At 49.0% G+C, this 26,293-nt stretch overlaps 7 protein-coding genes across 7 annotated transcripts; 4 read left to right on the forward strand and 3 right to left on the reverse strand.

Moving 5' to 3' along the window:
* Positions 1-70: 70 nt before the first annotated feature.
* Positions 71-3,686, reverse strand: FTJAE_6025 (cytochrome P450 monooxygenase alkane hydroxylase; the record flags this gene model as incomplete). Its single annotated transcript, XM_037352596.1, has 7 exons — positions 71-934; positions 1,165-1,400; positions 1,456-2,012; positions 2,123-2,187; positions 2,527-2,817; positions 2,871-2,966; positions 3,042-3,686. 7 exons carry the CDS (start codon positions 3,684-3,686, stop codon positions 71-73), a joined length of 2,754 nt encoding a protein of 917 aa, XP_037206866.1.
* A 1,543-nt stretch (positions 3,687-5,229) lies between these two features.
* FTJAE_6026 (cytochrome P450 monooxygenase) lies at positions 5,230-7,127 on the reverse strand (the record flags this gene model as incomplete). Its single annotated transcript, XM_037352597.1, has 7 exons — positions 5,230-5,395; positions 5,445-5,716; positions 5,768-6,115; positions 6,169-6,375; positions 6,430-6,688; positions 6,743-6,803; positions 6,863-7,127. 7 exons carry the CDS (start codon positions 7,125-7,127, stop codon positions 5,230-5,232), a joined length of 1,578 nt encoding a protein of 525 aa, XP_037206867.1.
* A 635-nt stretch (positions 7,128-7,762) lies between these two features.
* Positions 7,763-8,896, forward strand: FTJAE_6027 (acyl thioesterase II; the record flags this gene model as incomplete). The annotated part of the gene is made up of 3 exons (XM_037352598.1): positions 7,763-7,884; positions 7,950-8,322; positions 8,396-8,896. 3 exons carry the CDS (start codon positions 7,763-7,765, stop codon positions 8,894-8,896), a joined length of 996 nt encoding a protein of 331 aa, XP_037206868.1.
* Positions 8,897-9,719: 823 nt separating this feature from the next.
* FTJAE_6028 (carboxylesterase family) lies at positions 9,720-11,477 on the forward strand (the record flags this gene model as incomplete). The annotated part of the gene is made up of 1 exon (XM_037352599.1): positions 9,720-11,477. One exon carries the CDS (start codon positions 9,720-9,722, stop codon positions 11,475-11,477), a length of 1,758 nt encoding a protein of 585 aa, XP_037206869.1.
* Positions 11,478-11,868: 391 nt separating this feature from the next.
* Positions 11,869-12,579, forward strand: FTJAE_6029 (SAM-dependent methyltransferase; the record flags this gene model as incomplete). Its single annotated transcript, XM_037352600.1, has 1 exon — positions 11,869-12,579. The coding sequence occupies one exon, from the start codon at positions 11,869-11,871 to the stop codon at positions 12,577-12,579; it is 711 nt and encodes a 236-aa protein (XP_037206870.1).
* Positions 12,580-13,500: 921 nt separating this feature from the next.
* FTJAE_6030 (cytochrome P450 monooxygenase) lies at positions 13,501-15,421 on the reverse strand (the record flags this gene model as incomplete). Its single annotated transcript, XM_037352602.1, has 7 exons — positions 13,501-13,663; positions 13,719-13,996; positions 14,045-14,407; positions 14,468-14,668; positions 14,732-14,969; positions 15,049-15,109; positions 15,166-15,421. 7 exons carry the CDS (start codon positions 15,419-15,421, stop codon positions 13,501-13,503), a joined length of 1,560 nt encoding a protein of 519 aa, XP_037206871.1.
* A 983-nt stretch (positions 15,422-16,404) lies between these two features.
* Positions 16,405-24,078, forward strand: FTJAE_6031 (polyketide synthase; the record flags this gene model as incomplete). The annotated part of the gene is made up of 4 exons (XM_037352603.1): positions 16,405-16,450; positions 16,506-21,067; positions 21,126-22,040; positions 22,096-24,078. 4 exons carry the CDS (start codon positions 16,405-16,407, stop codon positions 24,076-24,078), a joined length of 7,506 nt encoding a protein of 2,501 aa, XP_037206872.1.
* Positions 24,079-26,293: the final 2,215 nt, after the last annotated feature.

Below are 26,293 nucleotides of genomic sequence, written 5' to 3' on the forward strand. Positions count from 1 at the left end.
AGAACTAAACATAGTCATACTGCCATCCTATCCGCTTTCAAGTTGACAAGTTATCGCTCCATCAAGCTGATCAGTCTTCTTCCTCCTTGAAAAAGGCAACCCTGACTCCATTCTTTGGCGTGAGAACAATATTCGCCGACAGAATACCCATCTCATCCGGTTCCATGCGTCGCTCAACTCGCGCAAATTGTTGAAAGATGCGCACAAGCGTGTAACCCATCTCTGTGAGAGCAAACTGCTGCCCAAGGCAGATTCTAGGACCGCCATTGAAAGGAATGTAGGTCCAAGGACGAGGTGACCATTCTTTGTTGTTAAAGCCGCTGGCCTTCATCTCCGATGCGTCCTTCTCAGAAGTGTGTAATACTGAAGGGTGTAGCCAACGCTCTGGATCAAAAGTATTGGGATCTGGAAACTTGTCTCCGTTGCTATATGTGGCTGGATACAGGTCGCTTCTCCTCATCATCACAAGTGGCGTATATGCAATGATTGTATCCTTCTTCACTGAGATAAATTGATTGCCATCTGACCCTCCACCACGAGGCAGCGATGTGTCGTCTAAGGCGATTCGCATGTTGAAAGGAATGGCTGGGTACATGCGAAGGGTCTCATTGAGGATGGCCTGAAGATATTTCATTGCTTTCAACTCTGCAAACGACGGATTCTGGCCAGGCTTGACATGTTGAGCAATTTCCTGGCGAAGGCGACGAACCATGTCCGGATGGCCTGAAAGCTCATGTAGTACCCATGAAAGAGTGGCTGCCGTTGTGTCTCGACCAGCGAGAAGTACAGCTACGAGTTGATCCCGTATCTGTTTAGCATCTCGTGTGTATAAAGCCAGAGCACTGAGGAATGTGTAGCCGCGATCAGATTTCGTGAGCTTTTCTAGCTCATCGCGCTCGAGGGACAATGTTTCAGAGATAAAAACTTCCATGAACTTGTTAATAGTGTTGAGGCTGGAATGATATGACTTTAACGATACGAATGATTGGAGAGGTCTGATATACTCATGGTTAAATGATGTTCAACGAAGAGGAAAGGTAACTTGCCCAGAAACGGTGATGAGACGCTGCACCCTTTGTATCTCTGCGAAAGCTACCGCAAACTTTATTCAAAGAAATATCGGATCAGCAGAGGTTCGAGACTCATCAGCACAAATTCACTTACTTGTTCTCTGGGGTTATCCAAGCTGTTTATAGCTTGCCCAAACAGAAAGTCCGTGGCTACGTCGAGTGTAAAGCGGAAGAAAAGATCTTTCACATCCACGTCAATAGGTTGACCCTCGGGACCTTGGAGCATTCTAGTCAATTTGACTGTGTGCTTCTCAAAGACAGCCAAGTCTTCAATGCGCTGACGCAAAAACAAGGGTTTGATCAACCCTCGAGCATCTTGCCAGAGTCGGCCTGTACAGTCAGGTCAGCAGCCGTCGTCGTTGTTGCAATAGACGCAGTGACCTACCATCAGTCGCAAAGATGGAATCTCCTAAGAATTCCTTCCAGTCGTGATAAAACTTTGGTCCTTTGCCATAGTCAGAGAATTTGGTGGCCAGGACAGCTTTGATATTCTCATGATCTGCGGTGAAGATAACACGGTCACCACCAAGAACAACCTCAGCAGTATATGGTGCCGTTCCTCGCCCGTAACGACGGAAGATCATTGACCATAACTTAAGATCTTGGTTAGTTGAGTTGTAGTATGTGGACCAGATGATAAAGTCGATTCCGAAGGGTAGATATGTGGGAATACGTGGCGCAACAGAGATTGATGGAGGCACCAGAAGTCGATTGAGGATGCGACGAGTAAAGTAAATAACAATGATATACAGAGCCAGACGATAGGGATGGTGGATCGCGGCATGAAGCATATAGATCGAAGAGTCAACAAGTGATATAACTGTGTCTGACATGATGAGTTTTGGGCAGAGTGGCTGAAAATAGGTGACTGTTACTGTGATAGGAGTGATTTGGTACTTGAGAGGAACAAAAGCAAGGGAAAAGGGAAAGGAAGTAAGCCGACTTATGTAGGAATATGAGCAAGGAGTGGTAAGCTCTCACGTGAAGCACTTTATGGCTTTGCCAGCCAAGCACACGAAGCCCAGTCACCTTATCGATCCTATAGGGCTTACTTGAGGATATTCAGAATGTTGACAATACGGAACTCGTGGATAGTAATATCTCCCAGGATTCTGATCTGTGAAAACCGTGTGTAGGCAAAGTCATGTAAGTACAGAACTATTTAGAACCATCTTCTATCTAATCCCTGACTTAGAGGCATGTCTTAGCAGGCGTATGTTTCCAGTTTCCCCTACTTTCACACTCTAGCTGAGCTATTCAACCCAAGTTGGTTCACCTGGTGGACCACAGTGGCCATTGTCTTATCCGACAACACATTGGGTCCTACTTTGTGAATCAAATCCCCTACAAAAGGGAATGCCATATCTGGGATACTGGTCATCCCCATTTTCAAATATGCATTGGCACCCCAATGGCAAGTGAACCAGAACCACAAAATCACCCAGGTATAACCCACAAGTCGTTTCCACAACTTGTCAACCTTCTTGGTACCGCCGAGTCTACCGTAGATATTAATAACGATATCTTCAAAGTGAATAGCCATAGCGTTGCCAACAAAACAGGTGAAAACAGATAAAAAACGATCATTGAAGCTATGGAAGCGATTGGCGGGCATTGTATAAGTCATTAGACCGTGTGTGATGCCGCTGATGGCGAATGACACATAGAGCTTGAAATAAGAGTTGAAGTTTGTTCCAGGTCTCAGGTTTAGGAACCTAGCAAGAAAGTCGCTGTACCCGGCGAAGATCTTGAGAAAAGACCGTTAGTGCGGTTCGTTCATTACCGGCGCAGGAAACTTACCTTTCTGATGAACTGATGCCAAAAGGAGCCCCAGAACTTGCGCACGCTTGTGGCTTTGCTGATGTCTCCAAACGCCGGAGGCCAGTCCTGCATTGGCTGTTAGCATATTTATTACTCTCAACGGCAATCAGCAGGAGAACTCGCCTTTGGCTCACAGATGCCTAATAATACAGAGACAATTGAGGCAAAACAATAGTGCATCTGAATGGGGAAGTACAATTTGGCTCCAGCGCAAAAGGCATTGAGAAAAGAACCGGACCATGTGCGGGCTCTGAGATCCATGAAGGCCATATTGATTCCTTCATAGTGGTGATATGTATCAAAATACGTGTAGAGCAAGTCAGAAAGGATGTAGCTCTTTGCCCATTTCTGAAACTGATATACCAAGAAAGGCCATTTGCTCTCAGGTGCTTTCATTGAGGGAACACCCTTAACTTGGAAATTCCAGCCAATGCCTCGCTGGGTCGCAAGTAGCGACAGGGCCCAACGTAATTTTGCAAAACCAAAGGACATGGCCATAGCCTCTTGACGAGGCTTACCATTACGCCAATAGTCTTGTTCTGGAACTCCAAAGAGAAGCTTCTCCAAGGTCCCGAGAGCAACAGTCCAGTGAGCACCAGCAAGTGCGCGTCCTGCGGCTGTATTGGCAAAGTGTGTAGTGTATGTGGCACCCAGGAGGCCAGCAATGATGGGGACAAAAATGTGTTTCCGCAGTTTGAACGGTGGTAAAGTCAATGCCAGAAGTTGACTCAGTGGTAGTAAGAGATGAGGGAGAAAAGTCCCGTTGATGGGATTGATGATATCTTTGCTATCCATGGCGAATGTTGAAAGCCAGATAAAAAAGTTGAAGGATGGGGATGTGTCTTTGTGTGAGTATAGATAAGGCAGATAGAAGTTGAGCCACTAAGTTATATAGTGTAGCTCGAGTCTTTGTGCTTGCTCTTGGGAAAGGTGAAGGGAAAAGGAATCCTATAAGGTGCGGCGAGGATAGATGTAAAGCCCAAACTTGATCTGGACGCTTCAACAAACCTGGGAGAGCGGGGGAATCTCTAGACCCCGTAAACTCGAAGATTGTCTAGTTACTGGCCACACCAAGCAACCATCACCGTACCCCTTCAGCAGGATCAAAGCACCTACTTACCGGTGAGGAGACGGACGCCCGACGCCCGCGAAGCAGCAGATCATCACAGTTCAAGTTGAAGGAGGTGTTGGATGCCTTGGTGTCTTACAGAAGTTCCACTAGGAGCTGACGTGTTTCGCTGCAACTGCAATAGTATCGGTGTATATTGCGTCTGATATGAGGACGGCAGTCTTGATTGTAAGCGAGTTGCCATATCTCTATGGATAGGAAATGAAAGTGACTGATCACCCGGATAAGTTGCCGGCAGCCGTTGTGAGAAGGCAGCTCGACAACTAGCTATCTCACGAATCCGATCCAAGGAGTGTCTATACGACAGATACTGCGCCCCATTTACCCCATGGGGTTCTTGACTACCTACAGCGAGGAAGGTAGGTCGTTATCAGTCTATCCAGACATGCCTAAGCTAGTGAATGGATGAGAAAGGTTTGCACTAAGCTCGGGCGGCAACACTAGTTCCTCCAACCATGGTCAGACTACATGGGTGTGAATCGGTGATAAGCTTAAGACTGCATATTATGCGCGAATATTGCAAAGTACAATTCAGCCCTTGACTCTAACTTTTTGTTGCTTGACCGGGATAATGGTCCATGATCCTACGGATACGGAAGGACATTTTCGGCTTACACTTTGCATGATGGTTGCATCCACCTCGGAGTTAAAGGATGGACTAGGGGCTAGATGCATAGATCGGAGGCTCTGCAATTGGTGGGGGGGAGCGGGTAAAGCTGGCCAGTCAGAGGACCGTTTTAATAACGTCACAGTTGCAGGAACTTGTCAATAAACATTGTTTTGATACGTCACCAGAGGGAGGAATACGCTCGAACTGGGCTGACGTGAGAAACACCATCATCCGACCGGTTTGCTTTCCGAACCTCAACAGACGGCAACGCTCACGCATTCATGCTAGACAGACGCATTTTCTAGAAGCCCATGCCATTTTTCTTGTAGAGGGATAGTCATACCGTCTCAGTCTATCTGCTATTATCACGAAATCTCCTCTCGCTACTGTAACCACGCACAAGACAAACAGGAGTAAACAAAGTTTTAGAGATAGTCATATAGACCTAGCTTATGATTGGTTCTTGGATCAAATTTCTATTTGACATGGTAATTGGGCCTGACTACTATATCTATCGAATACATTGTAACGGCTTGATGAGCTACCAGCCAGATTATTCACATGAACTAATGTTTCTGATGCCATGGACCGGCATTTATTCATACAGTTCGTGCCTTCAACTTAGCCGTGACTCTCAAGTTGCTCGTAGGCCGCGCAATAGCACGATCAGTCATTACCATGGCCTCATCACTACCAGGACATAGCTCAATATCATATGTCGTGAAAATGTTGGCAAGAATTAGATGCATCTCCGTGAACGCAAGGCTAAATACGTCAGCTTTCATGTCGTCAGGCCTCAGATGGTGATACTTACTTTTTCCCGATGCAGTCCCGAGTACCCTTGGAAAACGAGACAAGCCAGTGATCTAATCCTCCGTCCTCAAGCCAACGCTCAGGCTTGAACTCGTGGGGAGAATCAAATAAATCTGGATCCATGTGAATCATGAGGTGACTCATTCCGACGACTGAACCAGCAGGAATGGTCTTGCCAGCAGAAGGCACAGTTAAACCACCGCGAGGGACAACCCGGGTTAATCGACCGGGAATGCCATGAGAAAAGCGAAGCGTCTCTTTGATGAAGCCCACCTACATATAGATTAGTCTGTTATGAAATTGTTGAAGGGTAATCAAACTCACAAAGTATGGCTGTGCTTCAATCTGCTGAATCGGCATGCGTCCATTCTCATCCAATTTGATGCTATTCAACTCGGCCATGATGCGAGACTGTACATGTGGATATTTGTGAAAGTAATAAGTGGCATATGTGATCGTAGTGGCTGTCGTCTCAAGGCCGGCAATCAGTAGTGAGACGCCTTCATCAGTTAGTTCTTTGAGACCAAATTTCGACTTGATGCCTCTTTCTTTCTCGCTCTTTTGATTGGCATCAAGGAGACGGTCAAATATTGTCTCATCTTTTGCTGACTTTGGCTCACGACCCTCTTTGTGATAGTCCGTTATGGCTTGAGATGCTTCAGCTTCAGTGAACTATGAGTTTGGATTAGTATGGATACTGCCACTCGAGCTACCTAGTTACTCACGTCAATTATTCCCACCCAAGACTCGTTCATCATCCTAACAAGCCATTGAGGCATATTCATCATCAAGTTACGAATGGCACCAAAATGAATGGAAATCCACACTCCTTTGGTAAAGCCACGGATCTCCTCGATTTTATCCGTAGCAAAGTCTGGCATCTCAATCAAATTGAGACACTTGCCAAAAATAACTCTTGAGATGATATCTCCCTAACATACAGTCAGTGTGGTTGAGGGAAAAGCAAGAACTGGACCGGTCCTTACAGCATAGCAGTAATAAGCCTCCTGGATTGGGATAATTCTTCCTTGGTTCACAAACTCGGTGATCTTTTCAAATACTCTGTCAAGTTCCTCGTACATGAGATCTTCCAACATGTTAATACGGCGCTTGGAGAAAGATGGGTTAAGCATCTCGCGCCTCTGGCGGTGAACAATGGGGTCCAGCAACACGTTGATAGCAGTTGGCACGCCAAATGAGTAGGCAAAAGGGTCCTTTGTGAACTTTGTCTTCTGGCCATAGATTCTACGCCGCGAGGTTAAGAGAAAAGTCAGATATGTGTGAGTATCTGATACTTACTCATGAAAGACTTGAGGATCTTTGATGTGTACCTCGTTGGGGTTGATTCTCACGATAGGACCTATACTCCTGTTAGAATCGATTTTGTGCGAGTCAAACTCTCAGAGGGTTCAATCTTACCATATTTTTCGTGAAGACCTGGAAGCCTCTCTAGCATCTTGCCTCCCCTGATGGCTTCAAAATACATCTGATAATGCCATGAGATACGGCAGAGAAAAGGCCCCGGGAAGGGAGCCAGAGGATGAAAGGTCAATCGGTAAATGACCAGGAATAACATATACAGGAGTGAAAGGCCAGTGTAGGCAACAACCAAAGCCACCAAACGGCCTTGGAAAGTCTCGGGCAGAGGGCCCAAGACGTCAGTGATGGTGTTCAGAATAGCCATTGTTTTGTTGCTGGTGGGCGATATCAAGTGGTTTGTGCTAAGTTTTGGGATGGAGTTGAAGAAAGTAAGAAGCAAGCTTGGTATGATGAATACTGTATCTTAAGACTGGGAAATGATTGACTACCCATTATCCGTAACCTTAGAATTGATAGAAGTCGTCAAAGACCCATGCTGATACGTACTATCTGTTGACTAAGCGTGGTGAGGTGAGGCGCGGACGGGAACTGTTAGATCGGCGTAAGCTTACCTTAGGTACCTTATCGCGGGGAAAATGGGGTCACCTTGTGTCTGTCTCACTTGCATTAGTACCTTGTGTCTGTAAGCACCAAGGGACGGGCCGGAAAGACCGGCTCTTAGGTTGGTCAGATTATATATAACACCCCCTAACTGATATGCGATATGTTGATATGTAGGTATGCATGAGACACTCCTACGCACATGCATCCATCCATGCCACCACGGTCGCTTAAATTTACCACCTACTCCGTACCCCGCCATCCATCTTCGCGACATCACCTCAGTCAGTTAACGACTTTCACACTGCCTCATCAACGCCACTCACTCTTCATCCTTCAACAAAGTTCCTGCAAGTTAATCTCTCGATTCCTTCCTTCGCCTCCGTACGTACGCCGGCAATGTCTTCATTCGCTACAAGTCCGACATTGTACCCCCCGCCTCTGATTGATGCTGCGGCCGCTCCCATTGAAAATCCCCTGCTGGTGACGCCTGTCGAGGGAGATATCTTCACCAACTCTCAGTACGTGCTCAGCACATACGCTTGACAACAAATCTAAGGTAGCTAATGCTGCAGCGCTTACTTAGCCCTCTATGGAAACCACCTCAAGGCCGGACTGTGTTTGGTGGAATCTTGATCGGTCAAGCCATTCAAGCGGCTCATCAAACAGTCGCCTCCGATTTCTTTGTCCACCACATGAATTGTTCCTTCCATGCACCCCCCGATGCTGAGAAGCCGATCTACATCCGCGTCTCACGGACTGCCGATGGCAGGTCATCTGCTTCGAGAGACGTCAAGATCACACAAGACGAGACCATCTTCTTTTCAGCTCAATGCACTTTCTCGCGAAGTGGGCGAGTAAACCCTGCCGTACACCAGTCTAGCCCACCTCCATTGGGGGCCATCCCTCGAGATCCCGAATTATCCCAGTCAGACAAGATGGCCTTTTCTCAAGAGATGGTAAGTTTGACAGCCTGCTTGTTCCGGCAGGCCATACAGTTGTGAACTGGCCAATTGCTCAAACTCTATTCAGGCTCGGTCAGGGTTCCTTACTTTCAAAGGGCCAAACACAAGTCGGCCAGATGTTGATCCATTCTTATGGCATGATGTAGCATCGATAGAGGATCCGGTATCCACTCCGTCTACAAACACGATCTACTCATGGACGAGATCCTACGGAAACATGACCGACTCCCGGATAAGCCACTTGGCTGTCCTTGGTTGCCTAACAGATTCCTGGGCTCTCACCAGTCTTTCGCTCATGAACCCCACCTCAGTTGGGGAGGATGGAAGGAATATCACCGCCATAGCTACATTGAATCACACAATCTGGTTTCATGATCCTTGCATTCGTCTCGACGATTGGTTACTCGTCAAGAGGGGTAGTACATGGGCAGCAGAAGGAAGATGTTTGGTTGAGCAGCAGATCTGGGATAAGCACGGAAAGCTTGTGGCTACATGTGTTCAAGAGGGAGTTTTGAGGTTGAAACAGCCTGAAAGTGGGCGAGTTGGATCAACCAGCAGTAAAATCTAAGATGTCGATTCATCGTCAATATCATTTTGGAGCCAGCCTGTCAGAATAGGTAATCGGCTCCTTGTCCTCATCCCAGGCTGAGCCAAGAATTTAGTCAGAATCGGAGAAAAGGGAACTAGTCTACTAGTCTAGGTACGGATTTACAAAACATTCGTTGCATTCGAAAGGTGAATTGACCTGCCAGATATTTCTGCCAAGCGAATTGGTAATTCATTAGTCTGTCCTGGAACAAATGGCTATACGCTTGTCGTATCTGCATTGCCAGCACGGCGATTACTAAGTCCAGGAAGCAGATCGTATCGCAGCCCCTGTTATCAGAAAGGATTTCGATCAACGGCTTTGTTGCATAAGCGTTGTCCCCCGCGATACCCCATAAGCGAAGGTGTGTGATCTGCAGCTAGGCTAGCCAGGGTTGTTTCCGGGGTCTGAAAGGGCAGGACTAGCAGGGACAATCTGGGGTGATCCACAGAGGGTGTAAGCGAAGCGCGTATTTGAGAACCACTATCTAACTACTACGTGAAAACTTTACTCAGTAGGCGACTGGAAGATGCACGCGCGCAATAGAGAGAGCGTTTGTGGGGTCTGTAAGCAATGCGTGCGATGAATGAATGAATGATAGTGAACTGCATGTTTGTTATTTCGGATTTTGTGATGATATCTTGGCATGAAATGACAAAGCTAAAATGGAAAGTGAGGCAGGCATATGTTGTGGTGAAATCTCCCCCCTTTTGTATCATTCGCTCCAGCGTTCATTGTCAAATCCCCTGTTCTTTGACGCAATCAAACTCAAACTTTTGTTTTGTTCACAGAGAAGCAAAGCAACATGTGGTTCAAGACCACAGTCCTGGCTATTGGCATTGCATGGAGCCTGGCGGGAAGCAAGACAAGCTCCCACCCAAGGGTGACCGTCAAGAACGGTACATACGAGGGCATCTACTCTCCTGAATACCACCAAGACTTCTTCCTTGGGCTTCCTTATGCTCAGCCTCCTGTTGGCGACCTCCGCTTCCGCGTCCCTAGGCCTCTGAACACTTCCTTTCAGAGTGTCCATGATGCAAAGGCCTACCCGGCGGCATGTGTCGGCTATGGCGGCGATGCAATGTTTTACAATGAACTATCTGAAGACTGCTTGTATCTCAACGTCATCCGCCCAGCTGGCTATCAAGGTGAGAAACTCCCCGTGGCATTTTGGATGCACGGAGGCGGTTTCTTCCAAGGAGCTACGCAGGACAAGAGATACAATCTCAGTTTCATAGTCCAGCAATCGGTTGACATTGGACAACCCATAATTGGCGTTTCAGTCCAGTACCGACTCAGTGCTTGGGGCTTCCTCTTAGGCAAGGAGGTCCAAGCCAGCGGTCAGACAAATCTGGGGCTACGCGACCAGCGGTTGGCGTTGCACTGGATTCAGGAGAACATTGCCTCGTTTGGAGGAGATCCACGCAAAGTCACATTATGGGGTGAGAGTGCTGGCGCTTCGTCGGTAGGCAACCACATTCTTGCCTACAACGGACGCGATGATGGACTCTTCCGCGCTGGCATCATGCAAAGTGGTGGCCCGATATTCTACTACCCCATGACGGCCGTGCAAAAGCATTTCGACTCGCTTGCCAAGTTGGCGGGCTGTGATGAAAACCCAGACAAGCTGCAGTGTCTGCGTGCCTTGCCATTCTCACAGCTCAACGCTGCAGTCAATTCAAGCGAAGACCTCACTCAGAGGTGGCATCCAGTGGTGGACGGATCTTTTATCCCTGCCAGACCGACTGAGATGCTTGCAAATGGTTCATTCCTCAAAGTGCCTATCATCGTTGGAGCCAATTCAGATGAAGGATCCATCTTTAGCCCAAGGTTAATCGACACCGAAGAGGACTTTTACATGCACCTGATCCACAACACTTCCTTCTCTCATCGCACAGGGAAGCTTCTTGAGTCTCCTTTCTTCGCTGCCAAAGTCCCCATCGACTTTGCTAAGCAGGTCCTTGAGGTGTACCCAGATATTCCTGAACTTGGCATCCCTGGAGTCCCAACTTTGGCTTTCAATCAACGGCCTGAGCCACGATTCGGGAATCAGTTTAGACGTTCGTCTGCATACTACGGCGATGCAATCTTCGTCGGCCCACGTCGTCGTACATGCGAGACCTGGGCCGAAGCTGGTTTACCCGCCTGGTGCTACCGCTTCAATGCGGTTCCAGCCGGAGTGCCGCCCGAGATTGGCTCAACGCACTTTCAAGAGATTGCCTTCATCAAGCAGAATCGTGTGGGTGGTGGCCAAGGCTACTACATGCCACCAGTTCCGCCTTTCAAAGGCAAACCAGACAGCTACACGCAGTTATCCAAGCTCATGGGCATGACATGGATCAGCTTCGTGCGAGAGATGGATCCCAATCATTGGCGCAAAGTCAAAAAGTCTCGGGCGCTGGAGTTGTCAGATTCTCCAAGATGGCCAACCTATCAGAAGGGATCTTTGGAGATTGTATGGGATCCTCGCGTGGATGGTTTGGCTTATGTGGAAACGGACACTTATCGGGCGGCGGCGATCGATCTCATTAACAGAGCGGCCGCAACAGTCTTCGACCGTTGATAGGAGCTTTCATAAGTTTAATAAGCATATTTGGCGTCATCCTGTCAATTGGCGAAGAGAACGGAGAAAGTCTACTGGTATCTGGGGACCATACCTATGTAACATGACCAATTTCAGGAGACCTGAACGGGGAGCTATGAGCATGCTTGCCTCTCAAACTGGTGAGAGGGGGATGCGGTGAGATACCAACCATAGCTTATGCACCATGTCATATATCACTCCTGAATTATAAATAGACACCCTGCTTCTGTACATGTTTCGCGAGCTGCAATGGAATTTCCAAAGAAGGGATTATAAATGAGATAAAATCCAGCAGCTTTCTGTGCTCCAGTTCCCAAAGAAACAACCAGGCACACTATCCAATAATCTTGTCTCAGTCTCAACTACAATCATGTCGTCTGCCTCCATTTCCTCAGCACAGCCTCTTCTTGCGCCCGACACCACAATGGGGGCCAAGTATTACAGTTCTCTCGCTCTGCACTTGTACGACCTATGGGTCCTCAAGATAAGCAACTCCTTTGCATGGGGTTGTCCTACATCCTCGGTTCTTCAACCATACTTTACAGGGAATCTTGGTCGAAAGCACATGGACGTGGGTGTTGGGACTGGCTATTTCCCTGCTACCGCCCTTGAGCAGTTAGGTCAGGATGGATCGCCAGAGTCAATCACGCTCGTGGACCTCAATGAGAACAGCTTGGAGCTAGCCAAGAAGAGAATTGGCCGTTCAGATATCACCCAAACCATCTTAACTGATGCACTTCGGCCTCTGCCTGGCAATCTGCCCCGTTTTGACTCCATCTCCATCTTCTATCTACTTCATTGCCTCCCAGGGCCCCCGCGGCACAAAGCAAGCATTTTCGAGAATCTCAAGGCCTATCTCAACGATGGCGGAGTTCTCTTTGGTGCGACTGTACTCGGGAAGGGAGTTGAGCATAATTTGTTTGGGGAACTGATTATGACTGTATACAATTGGACTGGCATATTTGATAATCGTCTTGACAGCCAGGAAGCATTTGTTGGGGTCTTGGAAGAGAACTTTGCCCGAGTGGAATCGGAAGTTGTCGGCCGAGTTCTGCTTTTCAGAGCGTGGCAACCTCTCTAAGCATTGTATTATTAGGTAGCTGACTGTTTCGTTTGTTATTCTTTAGTCAACAGTTGATAACAAACGTCACTCATGACTGTTGTTTCTGCACTCACCTCACTTCTTACGTGCTCGTGCGTACTCGGCAGGATTCCATCCGAGACAACATCCTGATTGTCGATACATCAATTTCGAGTGCATTGTGAGGTCCAGGCTGGTGACGAAGTCCTACTGCATTTGGGGTCAGACTATCTGCAGCCACCGAAAACTAGGTCACCAAAGTGCATTGGCTAGATTGGTCCTGATGATCCCCCACCACACCCACAACCAGTCCTGTATGTAAGAATCGCGGCTCGTCACTCAGCTTCCGCGGGATTCCTATTCTAGTCCCCCTCGCTTCGGGCCGCTCGGCTTACGCGTTTGTAATGCTTTCGCTGACTGGAGTAAGCTGCAGGATATGGTATGCAGTTCAGGACCAATCACAATCACGACAATAACCTCATTCTGCAGGAATTCCTTACGAAGCTGTTGACCTGTCTGTTCTTATGTCCGTCCGAACCGCGAGCAAGCATCACCAAGTAAGAATTTAGAGAGACTAAGGGCTTGGCCGGCAACGCAAAGTGGACGGCAGACATACAACTCTACTTGATATCAAGAGGGGGATGAGAGAGAAGAATAGAATCGACATGTAAGCAAAAGCTATTGCAAGAGACTTTGGGGTTCTTCTGGTTTCGAGAACAAGGCACCTGAAGACAAGAGGTAGTGACAGTGTCACCACTCCATCTCAGTGCAACTCTCTTGATCTTATTGTGTAGCTACGCTAATTTTAAGAGCTAAGGTAGTTAAAGATAGTATCGGATAAATATACTGTGCCGTACTAATACTAAGTCCTTCATTGACTTTCCACTAATCTATCTCGGATAAATCAGATGCGGCCAAGTCTTACTTCACAGACTTGAGCTTAGCCATGACCCGAAGATTTCCACGGTTCCTGACAATGGCACGGTCCAGCCAAATCATGTCTTCATGGGTTCCTGGGATAAGACTCAAGTCAAACCGGGTAAAGACATTGGCAAGCATCAAGTGCATCTCTGTATATGCCAGGCTATAGTTGAAGAACAATGATTAGCAGATGAAAGATAGAGTTGGACTGCACTCACTTCATTCCGAGACAATTTCGCGACCCCTTGGAGAAAGTCAACAACCAATGATCAAGCTGCTTGCCCTCTTCACCAATCCACCGCTCTGGTCTGAACTCATTGGGAGCCTCAAAGATTTCAGGATCATTGTGAATCATCATGTGGCTCATTCCAACCACATATCCCGCAGGAATGTAGTCGTTGATCGACGGGATATAGAGACCACCTTCAGGGACCACTCTGGTAAGTCTTCCAGGTACTCCGTGGGCAAATCGCAAAGTTTCCTTCACAAACCCAGTCTATGAAATGATTAGTAAGTAACAGACAGCGTTCAAGTATCAGCTTACAAAATATGGGAGAGACTCAATCTGTTGAATGGGCAATCTACCAGACTCAGTCCTTTGAACTGTAGCCAATTCTGCCATTATCTTGGCCTGAACTTCAGGAAAAGTCATGAAGTAATAGGTGCCATAAGCGAGCATGGTTGCAGTTGTCTCAGTGCCCGCCATGAGGAGGCCGACACTTTCATCTGCAATTTGCTGAGCAGCCATTTTTGGAGCTTGTTTGCGGCGAGACATGTCCGCCTCATTCTCTTTGCTATTGTTACCAGCTAGCAAGCGGTCAAAGATGGTCTCCTCGCCGAGCTCTTTTGGCTTTCCGTCAGAATTCTCATGCCTCCTCACTGCATCTTGGGCAAGGCCCTCGCAGAACTATGATCGGTCAGTACGATGCAGCTTTCTTCTAATGAACGATATTCTACTTGCCCACACAATCATCTGATAGCCTTCATTGGCAAAGGCAGCGACCCTTCGAGGCAACGCCGAAACGATTTTGTGGATGAAACCGAAATGAATCAGAATCCAAATACTATTGGTAAAGGAGCGTAGCTGCTCTACTCGCTCCCGTGAGAAGTTAGGTTGACTGATCAGGTCAATGCTTTTTCCAAACGTAAAGTGAGAGATAACATCAGCCTAGGAGTTGTTAGCGAGACCATGACAAGTAACATATATCGGATAATGGTCATGAATACTTACGGTAAAACAATAATAAGCATCTTGAATGGGTAAAGGTTCCTTTCTCTCGATATAAGGCATCGCGTGGGACATGACCTTTTCAAGTTCCTCATACATCAAATCCTCAAGTAGCAGAATTCTACGCTTGGAAAAGGATGGGTTGAGAGTTTCACGTCTCTTCTTGTGCTCGGAAATATCAAACAGCATGCTAATTGCATTGGGAACTCCAAGGGTGTAGGCAATCGGATCCTTGGTGAATCTGGTGTTTTGTTTGTATATCCTACCAACGTCAGACCAAACGTCTAAGAGGACTTCAAGTCCCAATGGCTGGCACCTACTGATGGAAGACAGAGGCATCCTTGATGTGGACTTCGCCTGGGTTGATACGAACGACAGGTCCTAATTCAATTCTTAGCTCTATTTGAGCTTCTCAATGGAGACAAATAGGTACTCACCATATTTCTGATGCAAAGCAGGCAACCGCTCCAACATTCTCCCACTCAAAAAGGCCTCATAGTACGTTTGATATAACCAACTGGTTCGACATAGAAAAGGGCCGGGATATTTAGCCAGTGGGTGGAAGGTGATTCGATAGATGACAACACCTGTCCAGTAAGTGAGATAGCAAGTGACATAGATCAGAGCAAAGAGAATAAGGCGATCTTTGGTTGTCTCTGGAGACAGATCGTGGATACGGCCAAGAACTGACATGGCGTTGGAGTATGTGTGTTTGTCTTGAAGATGGAATGATGATGGCGCTTGGAGAATCGCAGAGTTCAAGCATGAGAGGAAGTAAGTTTTCTGTATTCAAGAAGGGGAACAGGAACTATCTGTCGACAGAGGAACTGAACGAACTGATAATGATACTACGCCACCACGACTGACAGTTGAACGATGCTTGGAACTTTCTCCATCCCCTCGTCAGCACTATTCTGAAATAAACTAGCGGTGTGGTCAGGAAACATATTTTGTGAAACGATAGGCTCATTTCTCAAAGGATCGAAGTGCATTGAAGAGAGGCAACAGTTGGTGTTGAGGCCGGAGGGAACGATACCCCTGGAGCGGAGAGAACTATCCCAAATAGGGCCCATTCCACGAAGGGGTGAGAATATCAAGACATGTTGACGCCACGGGGTTAAGGTGTAATACCGTTTAAAGCGTTATCTATAAACGAGAAGGATTGATCTGCAATGGGGGTTGACGAAACACCCCAGACAGACTGCATGTTCGCACTGCCACCTCCAGAGTACACTTTAGAGTTTCCTGCGTATATTCCCCCACAAATCCTTCAGATAGACACTGAACCAATAACAGTTCGACTCTTCTAACCTCCAATTGTTATCTCCTTCCGCATATCAGAGCCCAAGACTTGCATGAAAACTATTGACGGATATACATCCCGCTTACAGGGTGCGAACTTGATGCTGCCACGCGGATACTCAATACGTCTCTTGATCTTGACGAAACTCGACCGGGATCTCGTCATCTGTGACTAAGGGCTGAGGGAAAAGGAGACATTGCCGATACGCCTTTGTATCACTTTTGAGGCGCAGTGTGATGACCTCTGGCTCTTCTTGTTGCTGGCTTATATAAGTAGTGTCTTGTATAATACAATTAATCACTAAACAATGCACTTGGATGTTAACCTTGTATTCTTTCTATCTTAAACTATTACAATCAATCATTCATTCAACATGGTAAATGCTACATCGCCAGAGCCCGTGGCCATTGTCGGCATGTGTAAGTAGTCTACCCCTGGGCTTTCCAGCGCCGCCGTTATTGACATCTAGACTAGCATGCCGTCTGCCTGGTGGTGTCAACAACCCCAAGGAATTCTGGGAATTCCTTGTAAATGGCGAATCGGGCTACTCAGACTTTCCAGAGGAAAGACTGAACATCGATTCGTGGTATCATCCCGAATCTGTCCGTCCAGGGTCAGTCGTGACAAAAGGGGGTTATTTCCTCAAACATGACATGAACGAATTCGACAATGAGTTCTTTGGCATCACAGCTGCTGAAGCTAGGCTCATGGACCCAGCTCAGAAGCAACTTATGGAAGTTGTCTTCGAGTCTGCAGAGGCGGCTGGGGTTTCTGCCCAAGAGTTGCGCGGATCCAAGACTGGCGTTTACATCGGCAACTTTGGTCTTGACCAAGCACTCATGGCACTCAAGGACTCCGAGTTCATGAGCCCCTACACATCAACAGGTATCTCAGGCACAATTCTGAGCAATCGAATCAACTACGCCCTCGACCTCAACGGCCCTAGCTTTACAGTAGACACCGCTTGTTCCTCCTCTATCTACGCATTGCACTTAGCCTGTCTTGGACTTCAGAATGGCGATTGTGATGCAGCCTTTGTGGGTGCTGCCAACGCTATTCGGAGTATTGAGGCCCAACTGTTCTCAACCAAACTTGGAGCCTTGTCCAAGACATCCCATTGCCATACCTTTGATGCGAGCGCCGATGGGTATGCCAGAGCAGACGGCATTGGTTCCGTGTACATCATGCGCTTATCTGATGCGCTGAAATCCGGAAGACCTATACGTGCCGTCATTCGAGGAACGGCCATTGGTGCTAATGGTCGGGGCGATGGTATGACCAAGCCAGACAGTGAAGGCCAGGCCAGAACCATTCGCATGGCCTACAAGAATGCTGGCATCACGGACTTGACTCAAACGGGGTATTTCGAGTGCCATGGTACTGGAACACCCGTGGGTGATCCTATAGAAACCCATTCAGTGGGGAGTGTCTTTGCTGAGCATAGAGAGCAAGACGATCCTCTTCTCATCGGCTCAGTCAAGACAAACCTGGGTCATTCAGAAGCCACTGCTGGCATCACAGCCTTGATCAAGACCGTGCTAGCCATAGAGAATGAGCTTATTCCACCCACAATTGGTATCGAAAACTTCAATCCCAACATCAAGTTCCAAGACTGGAAGCTCCATGTGGTCCAAGAAGCCACTACCTGGCCTAGCAACATACCGATCCGACGTGCCTCAGTCAACTCGTTTGGCTATGGTGGTGCCAATGCCCACGTTATTGTGGAGGGCCTGGATTCTGTGATGAAGGAATGGCCCGGTGAGCATAGGGCAGCTCTCGTAGATCACTATGGGAGCGACGACTTGGAGCTTGGAAGCAGCACACCACCTACCAACAGTGAGCGTAGCACCAGCCCTTCTTCGGTATCGAAGGAGTCAGACAGAGAGTCCAAGTATGCCGCTCCCCAAAAGACTTTGCTACTCTGCTCCTCCAAAAAGAAGGAATCGCTTGACAAGATGGTTGAAGCAACCAAGGCTCGTCTCGAGACAGATTCTCTGGCAGATGTAGCCCACACACTCTCCAAGCGATCTCTATTCTCCCACCGTGCCTTTGCCGTCGTTGACAGCCACAATCAAAACTCTGAGCCTGTGTTTACTTCGGACCAAGTTCCCAACGACGTAAAGCTTGGCTTCATCTTCACAGGCCAGGGTGCCCAGTGGCCCAAGATGGGCTCAGACCTGTTGCAATTCCCTGCCTTCAGAAAGTCTATCCAGGCTATCGATGCTGCCATGTCAGTACTACCCGACGGGCCTGACTACAGCGTCGAAGAGATGATGTGCGCGGATATTACCGCCAGCGAGATGGACGAACCCCGTGTTGCCCAGCTCATGTCTATTGCTGTTGAGGTGGCGCTCGTAGATCTCCTGGCTGATTGGAACATCAAGCCGGTCATGACTGGTGGTCACTCGGCTGGAGAGATCGCTGCCGCATATACCGCCGGATACCTAACAAGGAGCGAAGCATGTGCAGTGGCCTTTTACCGTGGCAATGCCGTGTCGGGCTCTACTCTTGACCCTGGAGCAATGCTAGCAGTTGGCCTTTCTGAGGCCGAGTCCCGCAAACTTGTTCCAGAGGGGGCTAATGTCGTGGTGGGAGCGGTCAACTCGCCAAGAAGCGTGACTCTCAGCGGTGACCAGGCCGCTATCACTCAAATCAAGCAGCACTGCGATGACAACAAGATCTTCAATCGTCTTCTTGCCACCAAGGGCATTGCCTACCACTCTGGCTTCATGGACCCTGCTGCTGAGGCGTATGACATTCCACTGCAGCAGATGAAGCGCGAGGTTTCTCAGAACACGGCCAAACTACCCTTCTTCTCGACGGTTGAGGGAAGGCTATGGGCTGAAGACGAGCTCCCCATGTCTTACTGGCGACAAAACATGGAGAGACCTGTATCCTTCCTACCAGCTGTGACGGCAATGTTTGAAGCTGGGATGACGCACGTGGTTGAGATTGGCCCTCACTCGACTCTGCGCTCACCCATTCTGGATATCGCCAGGTCTGTTTCAACAGGCGGCGGTATGTTTAAGTATTTATCGGCAATGAAGCGAAAAGAAGATGCAGCCAATGTCATCATGAGTACCGCTGGAGAGTTGGCTATTCATGGCATTGAAGTCGACCTTGCTCGCGTCAATGGAGAAGCTGGAACATTCCTTACCAACTTCCCGCTATACCCTTGGGACCATCGAGTCTTGAACAAAGAGGCCAGAGCCGACGTTGAATGGCGTCATCGCAAGTTCCCAAGACATGACTTACTCGGATCCCTCACTCCTGGCTCAGCGCTGAGTACGCACATCTGGCGCAATGTTCTTTCACTGAACCATGTTCCATGGATGGCAGACCACAGGGTTGGCGAGCATTACATCTTCCCTGCCGCCGGGTTTATTTCCATGGCTATAGAAGCAATGCGGCAGATACGCGATGTTGCGCATGAAGCCTTCGTTCTTGAAGATGTCTCAATCGGGGCGGCAATGATGGTAGATGAGGACATAGAGGTCTTCCTGACGATGCGAAAGCAAGCACTTAGCAACAATGTCTCATCGGCCTTCTTCTGGGAGTTTAACATCTCCTCGGTAAAGGAAGGCATCTCGACTGAGCATGCCAAGGGGCGCATCAGCAACGTTGCCAAGGGACCACAGCATGGCGTCAAACCTCTGCAGGCGGTCAATATGGCACTCGCCGCTCCTATACCAGAGAGCCTGTGGTATGAGACCTTGACTGCTAGCAAGGGTCTTATCTTTGGCACGAGTTTCAGGCGCCTGTCGCAGATAAGTCTGGAAGCCAAACAGCATCGCGCCAAGGCAGTGATGAATGGCGATGTCACATCCGCCATGACCGGCCTGGAGAACGAGTCAGACTACATCATCCATCCTACAGTCCTGGACAACTGTCTTCAGTTGTCTGTTCTTGCTGCTGGAACCTCAACTTCGGGTCAGGCGTACGTCCCGGTATCAGTTGATCGCCTCACCGTGATTGAGAACGAGGCCAAGTTTGACGAGGCAACGCTCCACTCCAGTGGCAACTTCGTCGGTTTCAAAGGACTGTACGGAGCTTCCCAACTTGAAGACTCGGCTGGAAACACTATTCTCAGTCTAGACGGCCTTCGATTTGTTGGTATACCGGCCGGCGACGGAGAGAACGGCACCGAATCAAAGCGCGAACCCTTCTGGCGCATTTCCTGGGACGATGACTACGACGCCATCACCAAAGAGTCAGAGGAGCTTTATTTCCCACCAGACAAGTACTGGCCCAAGCAGTATGAGTACTCCCGACAGGATCGTGAATATCTTGTGCGCATGTATATTGTCCAATTCTCCCGGAAATACCCTGAGCTCATGACTCGTGAGCCTCTCAATGTCGAGAATAAGCACTTCATGGAGTGGGCTCACTGGCTACTCAAGCTCACCGAGAAGGAATTTCCAGACATGTGGAACATGTCCTTGGAGGAGCGCCACGCGGCCATTGAAGCAGAAAGGCCCAAGGGCCCTGAAGGTTTGAAGTTGTCATGGGCTCTGTATGACAACTTGCACCACATTATTGACGGAGAGAAACCTGTTTTGGAGGTTGCGACTAAAGACGGCCTTCTAGGTCTCTTCTACGAGACGCAGCTGATATACGACAAGTTCGAGCGCGTCATAGAAGTCATGGGTTACAAGAACCCAACGATGAAGATCTTGGAGATTGGAGCTGGTACTGGTTCAGCTACAGGCTTTGTCCTGAACTCCCTTACTAAGGGGGGTACCAAACGCTATTCGAGCTACACCTACACCGATGTCTCAACCTCATTCTTTACTCAGGGCGAGGAGAAGTTCTCCAACTATGAGGATATTGACTATCGGCTGTATGACATGGAAAAGACGCCAGAAGAACAAGGTATCGAGCCAGAGTCATACGATCTGGTCATTGCTTCTTGTGTTGTTCACGTCACTGCCAATGTCGTGAATGCTCTGAAGAATATTCGCCAGCTCCTCAAGCCAGGTGGAAAGATCCTGTTATCCGAGATTACAGCTGAACATCATGACCAGACCTTTACCTTGGTGAGTACTCTGAACAGTGACAGCTTTGACATTGACACACTTCTAACCTCTACCCCAGGGTCTCTTCCCGGGCTTTTACAAAGGCTATGATGAGGGACGCACTCGTCACCCCTTCTTGACACCTGAACAGTGGGCGGAGGCTTTCCCCAAAGCTGGCTTCTCTGCTCCTGAGCTATCTGTCAACGATATTCCAGAGGAGTGGTTCGGCTTCACTGTTCTTACTGCCGCCGCCTTGGAGGCTGAGGCGAAACCTGAAGTTCGGGATCAAACCATTACCTTGGTGCATCTGGAGAAGGTGACCCCCATTGCTCGCGAGATCGAAAACGCTGCAAAGCAACAAGGGTTGTCTGTCTATCACCGCCGGTTAGTACAGCAAGCTGAACCAGGATCATCCGCTTGGGATGGTACCTCGCGCGTCATTGTGATTGCCGAGTTGGAAGAGCTGATCTGGCCAACTATCGAAGAGCCTGCCTATCTCGAGTTCCAGAAAATGGTGCGCGAGGTCAGCAGCATTCTCTGGGTCACTCAAGGTGGTTTGATGGAAGGCCAGCATCCAGAGGCCGCTATCGTCAACGGCTTCTTGCAGTGTCTCGACCTCAAGCCCGATCTGACAGCCAGGTCCATGGACTTTGAGTTGTCAGCACCGCGAGACTTGAAGATGGCTCGGGAGATCATCCGCCGTGAGAGCATTATGCATGTGTCAAAGGATATGCAGTTCCGCCAGCACAATGGACGCTGGTTGATCCCGCGACTTCTACCAGATCAACGCCTAACCGACGACTTTTCACGTTCCCAAGGGGACGACGCTTCGATCGTGCAGAAACCACTGAAGGATCTCGGTCCTTTACAAGTAACCACAACCGATGCAGGTCGGCTTAGTGCCCTTGTGTTCAAGCCAGACGAGGAGCTCAGTGGAGCGCTAGAGCCTGGCTACGTTGAAGTCCAGGTCAAAGCGTACGGAATGAACTACGTGGTAAGTAATCCTTGATCCATCTTGCAGAAGACGACATTGAACTAACGGAATACAGGAACTGAGCGCATTGGCTGGTGGTTATGACACCGATAAGTTGAGCTCTGAGTTCTCTGGAGTCGTCACTCGTGTGGCCTCGGATGTAAAGAGCCTTGGGGTAGGCGATCGAGTGTTTGCCATGTGGCCTGGCAAGTTCGGAAACGTCGCTCGTCTCCCTCACTATGCTTGCCAGATTGCCCCGTCAACTCGAGACAGTTTTGAGGCGCTGGCCACTCTTCCGTCGGCCTACTGTACTGCGTGGTACGCACTTGTCAATGTTGCGCACGTGCAACCAGGCGAGACTGTCTTCATCCAGAGCGCGACCGGAGGCTTTGGACTGGCGGCTATCCAAGTTGCCCGCATGCACGGCGCAGAGGTATTCGTAACGGCTGGTACCCAGACCAAGCGGGACATGTTGCGCGACCAGATCGGTATCCCCGCAGATCACATCTTCCCGTCCCGTGATGTAGCTGTCTATGCGACCCTCAAGGCCGCAACAGCTGATCGCGGAGGTTTCGACATCGTCCTCAACACTTCTCAAGGAGACTATCTTCACCAAGTTACCTGGCCTCTTGTCGCTCCTTTCGGACGTTTTGTTGAGCTCAAAAAGGCTGACATCGTCGACAATGGCTCATTGAGCCTGCAGAAGTTTGCCCAGGGAGTTACCTTTACTGCGGTAGACCTTCACTTCATCTCGGCCACGCGCCACAAGGTTCTGACCGATGTCCTTGCCCTGATCGGAGACAAGTACCGAGCTGGAGAGATAAGACCTCTGTCTTGGAAGTCTTATCCTGCATCCAACATTGGCGGCGCGTACGCAGACTTCTCACGCTTTGAGCATGTCGGCAAGCTTGTTCTCTCATTCGGAGACGAAGACGTTGTTCCATATCTCCATGTGCCCCCGAAGCCAAGATTTGATCCAGGAGCCGCGTACCTGGTGATTGGTGGCCTGAGTGGCATCGGCGCGTTCTTGAGTAAGTGGATGGTGCAGCAGGGCGCAAAGACGATGGTGTTCATGAGCCGTTCTCCCCTATCCGGCGACACAGCTGAGAACGCGGAGCAACTCAAGGAAATGGGTGCTACAGTCATTCACGTGCAGGGCTCTGTCGCCAATGAGAGCGACGTGTATCGTGCTCTGACGATATCTGGGCAACCGATCCGCGGCATAATCAACTCGGCTCTGGTCCTGCGTAACATGGAATTCGATAAACTGAGCTGTTCTGAGGCTCGCGAGACATTCTCTCCCAAGATCCAGGGCAACTACAATCTGCATCGATTGAGTCGGAAGCTTGGCTACGGCTTGGACTTTTTTATCCTTCTGGCTTCGTTGACTTCCATCTGTCGGGCCGCTACACAGGCCTCGTACTCGGCAGCCAACTGCTTCATGGATGAGTTTTGTCGCTTCCGACATCGCCAGGGCCTGCCCTGCACGACCGTGAGTCTCGGTGTCGTCGGCGATGTTGGTTTCATGGGTCGCAACCAGGGCAATATGCAGCATCTTATTCGCAACGGCCATTACGTGACAGTTGGTCGTGAGCTCATGGAGTTGTTTGAGACGGCTCTCTTCCGTCGCGACGATGTTGGCGCCTGGAAGACAGATGAGATCCTCGCCTTGGGCACTGAACCGACCAAACTCCGCGAGCTTCTCGACAAGGGATCAGTTCCAGTGCCTCTTTGGGAACGAGACGCACGCTGGAGCATCATTGGCACGCATGCCTTGCGCAGCAACCGAGGCGCTGGTGGTAGCACATCTGGACCTGGCAAGTTGCAGAGCGGTGACATCAAGGACATAGTGGCCGATCGTCTGAGTCGCCTGTTGTGGATCCCCGTCGAGAAGCTCAACCTGGATACTAGCTTGAACGCGATGGGAATTGACAGTATGATTGCGAGTGAGTTCCGACATTGGATGTATCAGACATTCAAGACGAATGTTAGTATGATGGAGCTTTTGGCTCAGGACATGACAGTGGAGAAGCTTTCTGGACTGCTTCAGAAGGCGTGAGAACCACGCTACGAATGCTGCAAGAATTCTATGTATCAAGTAAAATGTTAGAATCGATTTTGTTTGAAGCAATGCTGGTCCGGGCTACAACACGCTTCTGAGAGGCCGTCTAAGAATTTACAGGTACAGTGTAGTATTCAGCACATTTCATGCATTCCGAGACTGTGGCGTTGTCAGGAAAAAAGACCTTTGGTAGTGGCCGAAGCTTCGCTTGGTGAAACACACAACTGAGGGCGGCTAATGCTCCAAGCTTGAACCCTGAATGCCATCTCATCCCGCCCACAACGCAGTAAAGTTTCCCACCTCGTTTGAGACGATTTGCTAGTGGCGAGTTCAGCTATAGTAGTTAAGGCGGGAAGCGAAAGACGGGACCTGGAACCAGATGCGTCTAGACCGTAAGAGTCTGGCATACACCAGACAAGCTCAACCTTGTTAACGAGCTTTTCTCGTCTCGCCTTGTCTTGTGAAGAAGGCTTTTGCTCAACGATAATCCCGATAATCCCTTGTGGAGTTTTATGAGTTCAGTTCCGAAGCCGAGGACTCGGACTCCGGTCTCCATTAATACTTTATTCAGTCGATATTGGTTTGTTGGCTCTAGACATGACGCCTGCACGACATTGCAATTGCGGGGTTCATTGAGTTACGGGTAGAGAGGGAGGTGTTTAGTTCACGATGGTCAAAGGCTATTGATTCATGATGACAGAACAAGACCTCATGCTTGGCTTACTCTGCATGTCGAGCTAGAGCCAGAACGAGAGATGGTCAGGTCCCGCCCCTGGTCTGGGCTGACTCTAGCTGTCTAGCTCTGACCTGTCTGGAGTCTCTGGACCTGCCCCTTGGTCCAAGCAGAAAACTAGGCTTGGCTGAATTCCCCAAAATGGTTCGAGTATTGAAAGTCTCCCGACGCCTTCGAGTCCTCCCTCAGTCGGTGCGGCTGAGGAGACGAGCTTGGGTTGCCATCCACAAGTTGAGGGACAATTCGTTGTCAGACTGGAACTGAGAGTGATGAAGAAATAATTGTCGTATCTACACGACAGTCAGGGATCGTAGCTGTAGATGATCCTTGCTGTTGGAGATACAGTAGATAATCTGGCATATCCTAGTGGAGCTGAAGAAAATGGATCTAAAATCTGCCTAACAAAGACAAGACCCGTGGAGTAATGGAGGCCCTGTTTTAATTCCCGAAATTTCGGGACGTCACAGATTAAACACAATTTCGTTGACCTTGAAAGAGATTACGCCACTTTCTCTTCAAGATTGCCTGCTCGAGTTTGCCCGGGACGACCGGCTGAAAGGGCGATGATCATTCATCATCATTGATTCTGTTCGTGGTGTTTGTGTGACTGTCGATGCATCATGCAGTGCACACACACCATCTTCTCTCTACTGTACTTGTATTGCGCAGCTCAAGGTATTGACTAGCTAGCTTCGGTGGACGGTGTTCGAGATGCTCCGATACATCGGATCGGAGAGTCCAATGGGCTAACAAACGGTGTGCTGTACGATACATACTTTTCTGTCTCATACCAGGTTCTTGGGTTCGGGACTAAATCGACAGTTTTTGCTTTTTCATCACTACCTAAGCAATGATCGTTTATGGGCTCAATCCTCTTTGTACATATGGAGCGGTATGCAGTGCTCTACAACAAACAAGACAAACCACGTCAAGAGCCAGCTCATAGCCTCTAGGCTCTAGTGAATAGGCGAGCTGCCTGCAGGGATCTACAACCAGCTCAAAGACGACAACAAATCAATGAGAAAAAAGGACGCTAATGCGGTGGCTTGATAGTGTCTTACCTCTTGGGTTTGGCCTTGGCTTGAATTCAAATTCCGACCGTCGGGGCCCTGTCTTGCCGGGTTCAAGGGTTCACCCTGTTGGGCAAGGCTAGGCTGGGTGCGTTGTGACAGTTGAGAGCAGCGCAGAGCAGAGTAGAGAAGATCCAATATTAACATGGCCCTATGCCCCCTCCCCTGGGTGAGGTCTGAGATCTTTCGTCTTGTCTTGAATCTTCTGGAGATCTCTTACGTAGACCCGTCATGGAACCCTGCGCCTGACGTCTTTTCCCCCTTCGATATGGCCGTATCACTTGAGTTGTGATGGGGTTTCTATTTTATTCTACGCGCTCGTAAAAGAAACGACAGGGACCTTTTTTTCTAAACAGTGCAGGGGGATTTAACGAACAAAGACTCATTCACCTGCAACATCCCGACGACG

Source organism: Fusarium tjaetaba, assembly GCF_013396195.1.
Source record: "Fusarium tjaetaba strain NRRL 66243 chromosome Unknown NRRL66243_c0000116, whole genome shotgun sequence".
Lineage (NCBI taxonomy): Eukaryota > Fungi > Ascomycota > Sordariomycetes > Hypocreales > Nectriaceae > Fusarium > Fusarium tjaetaba.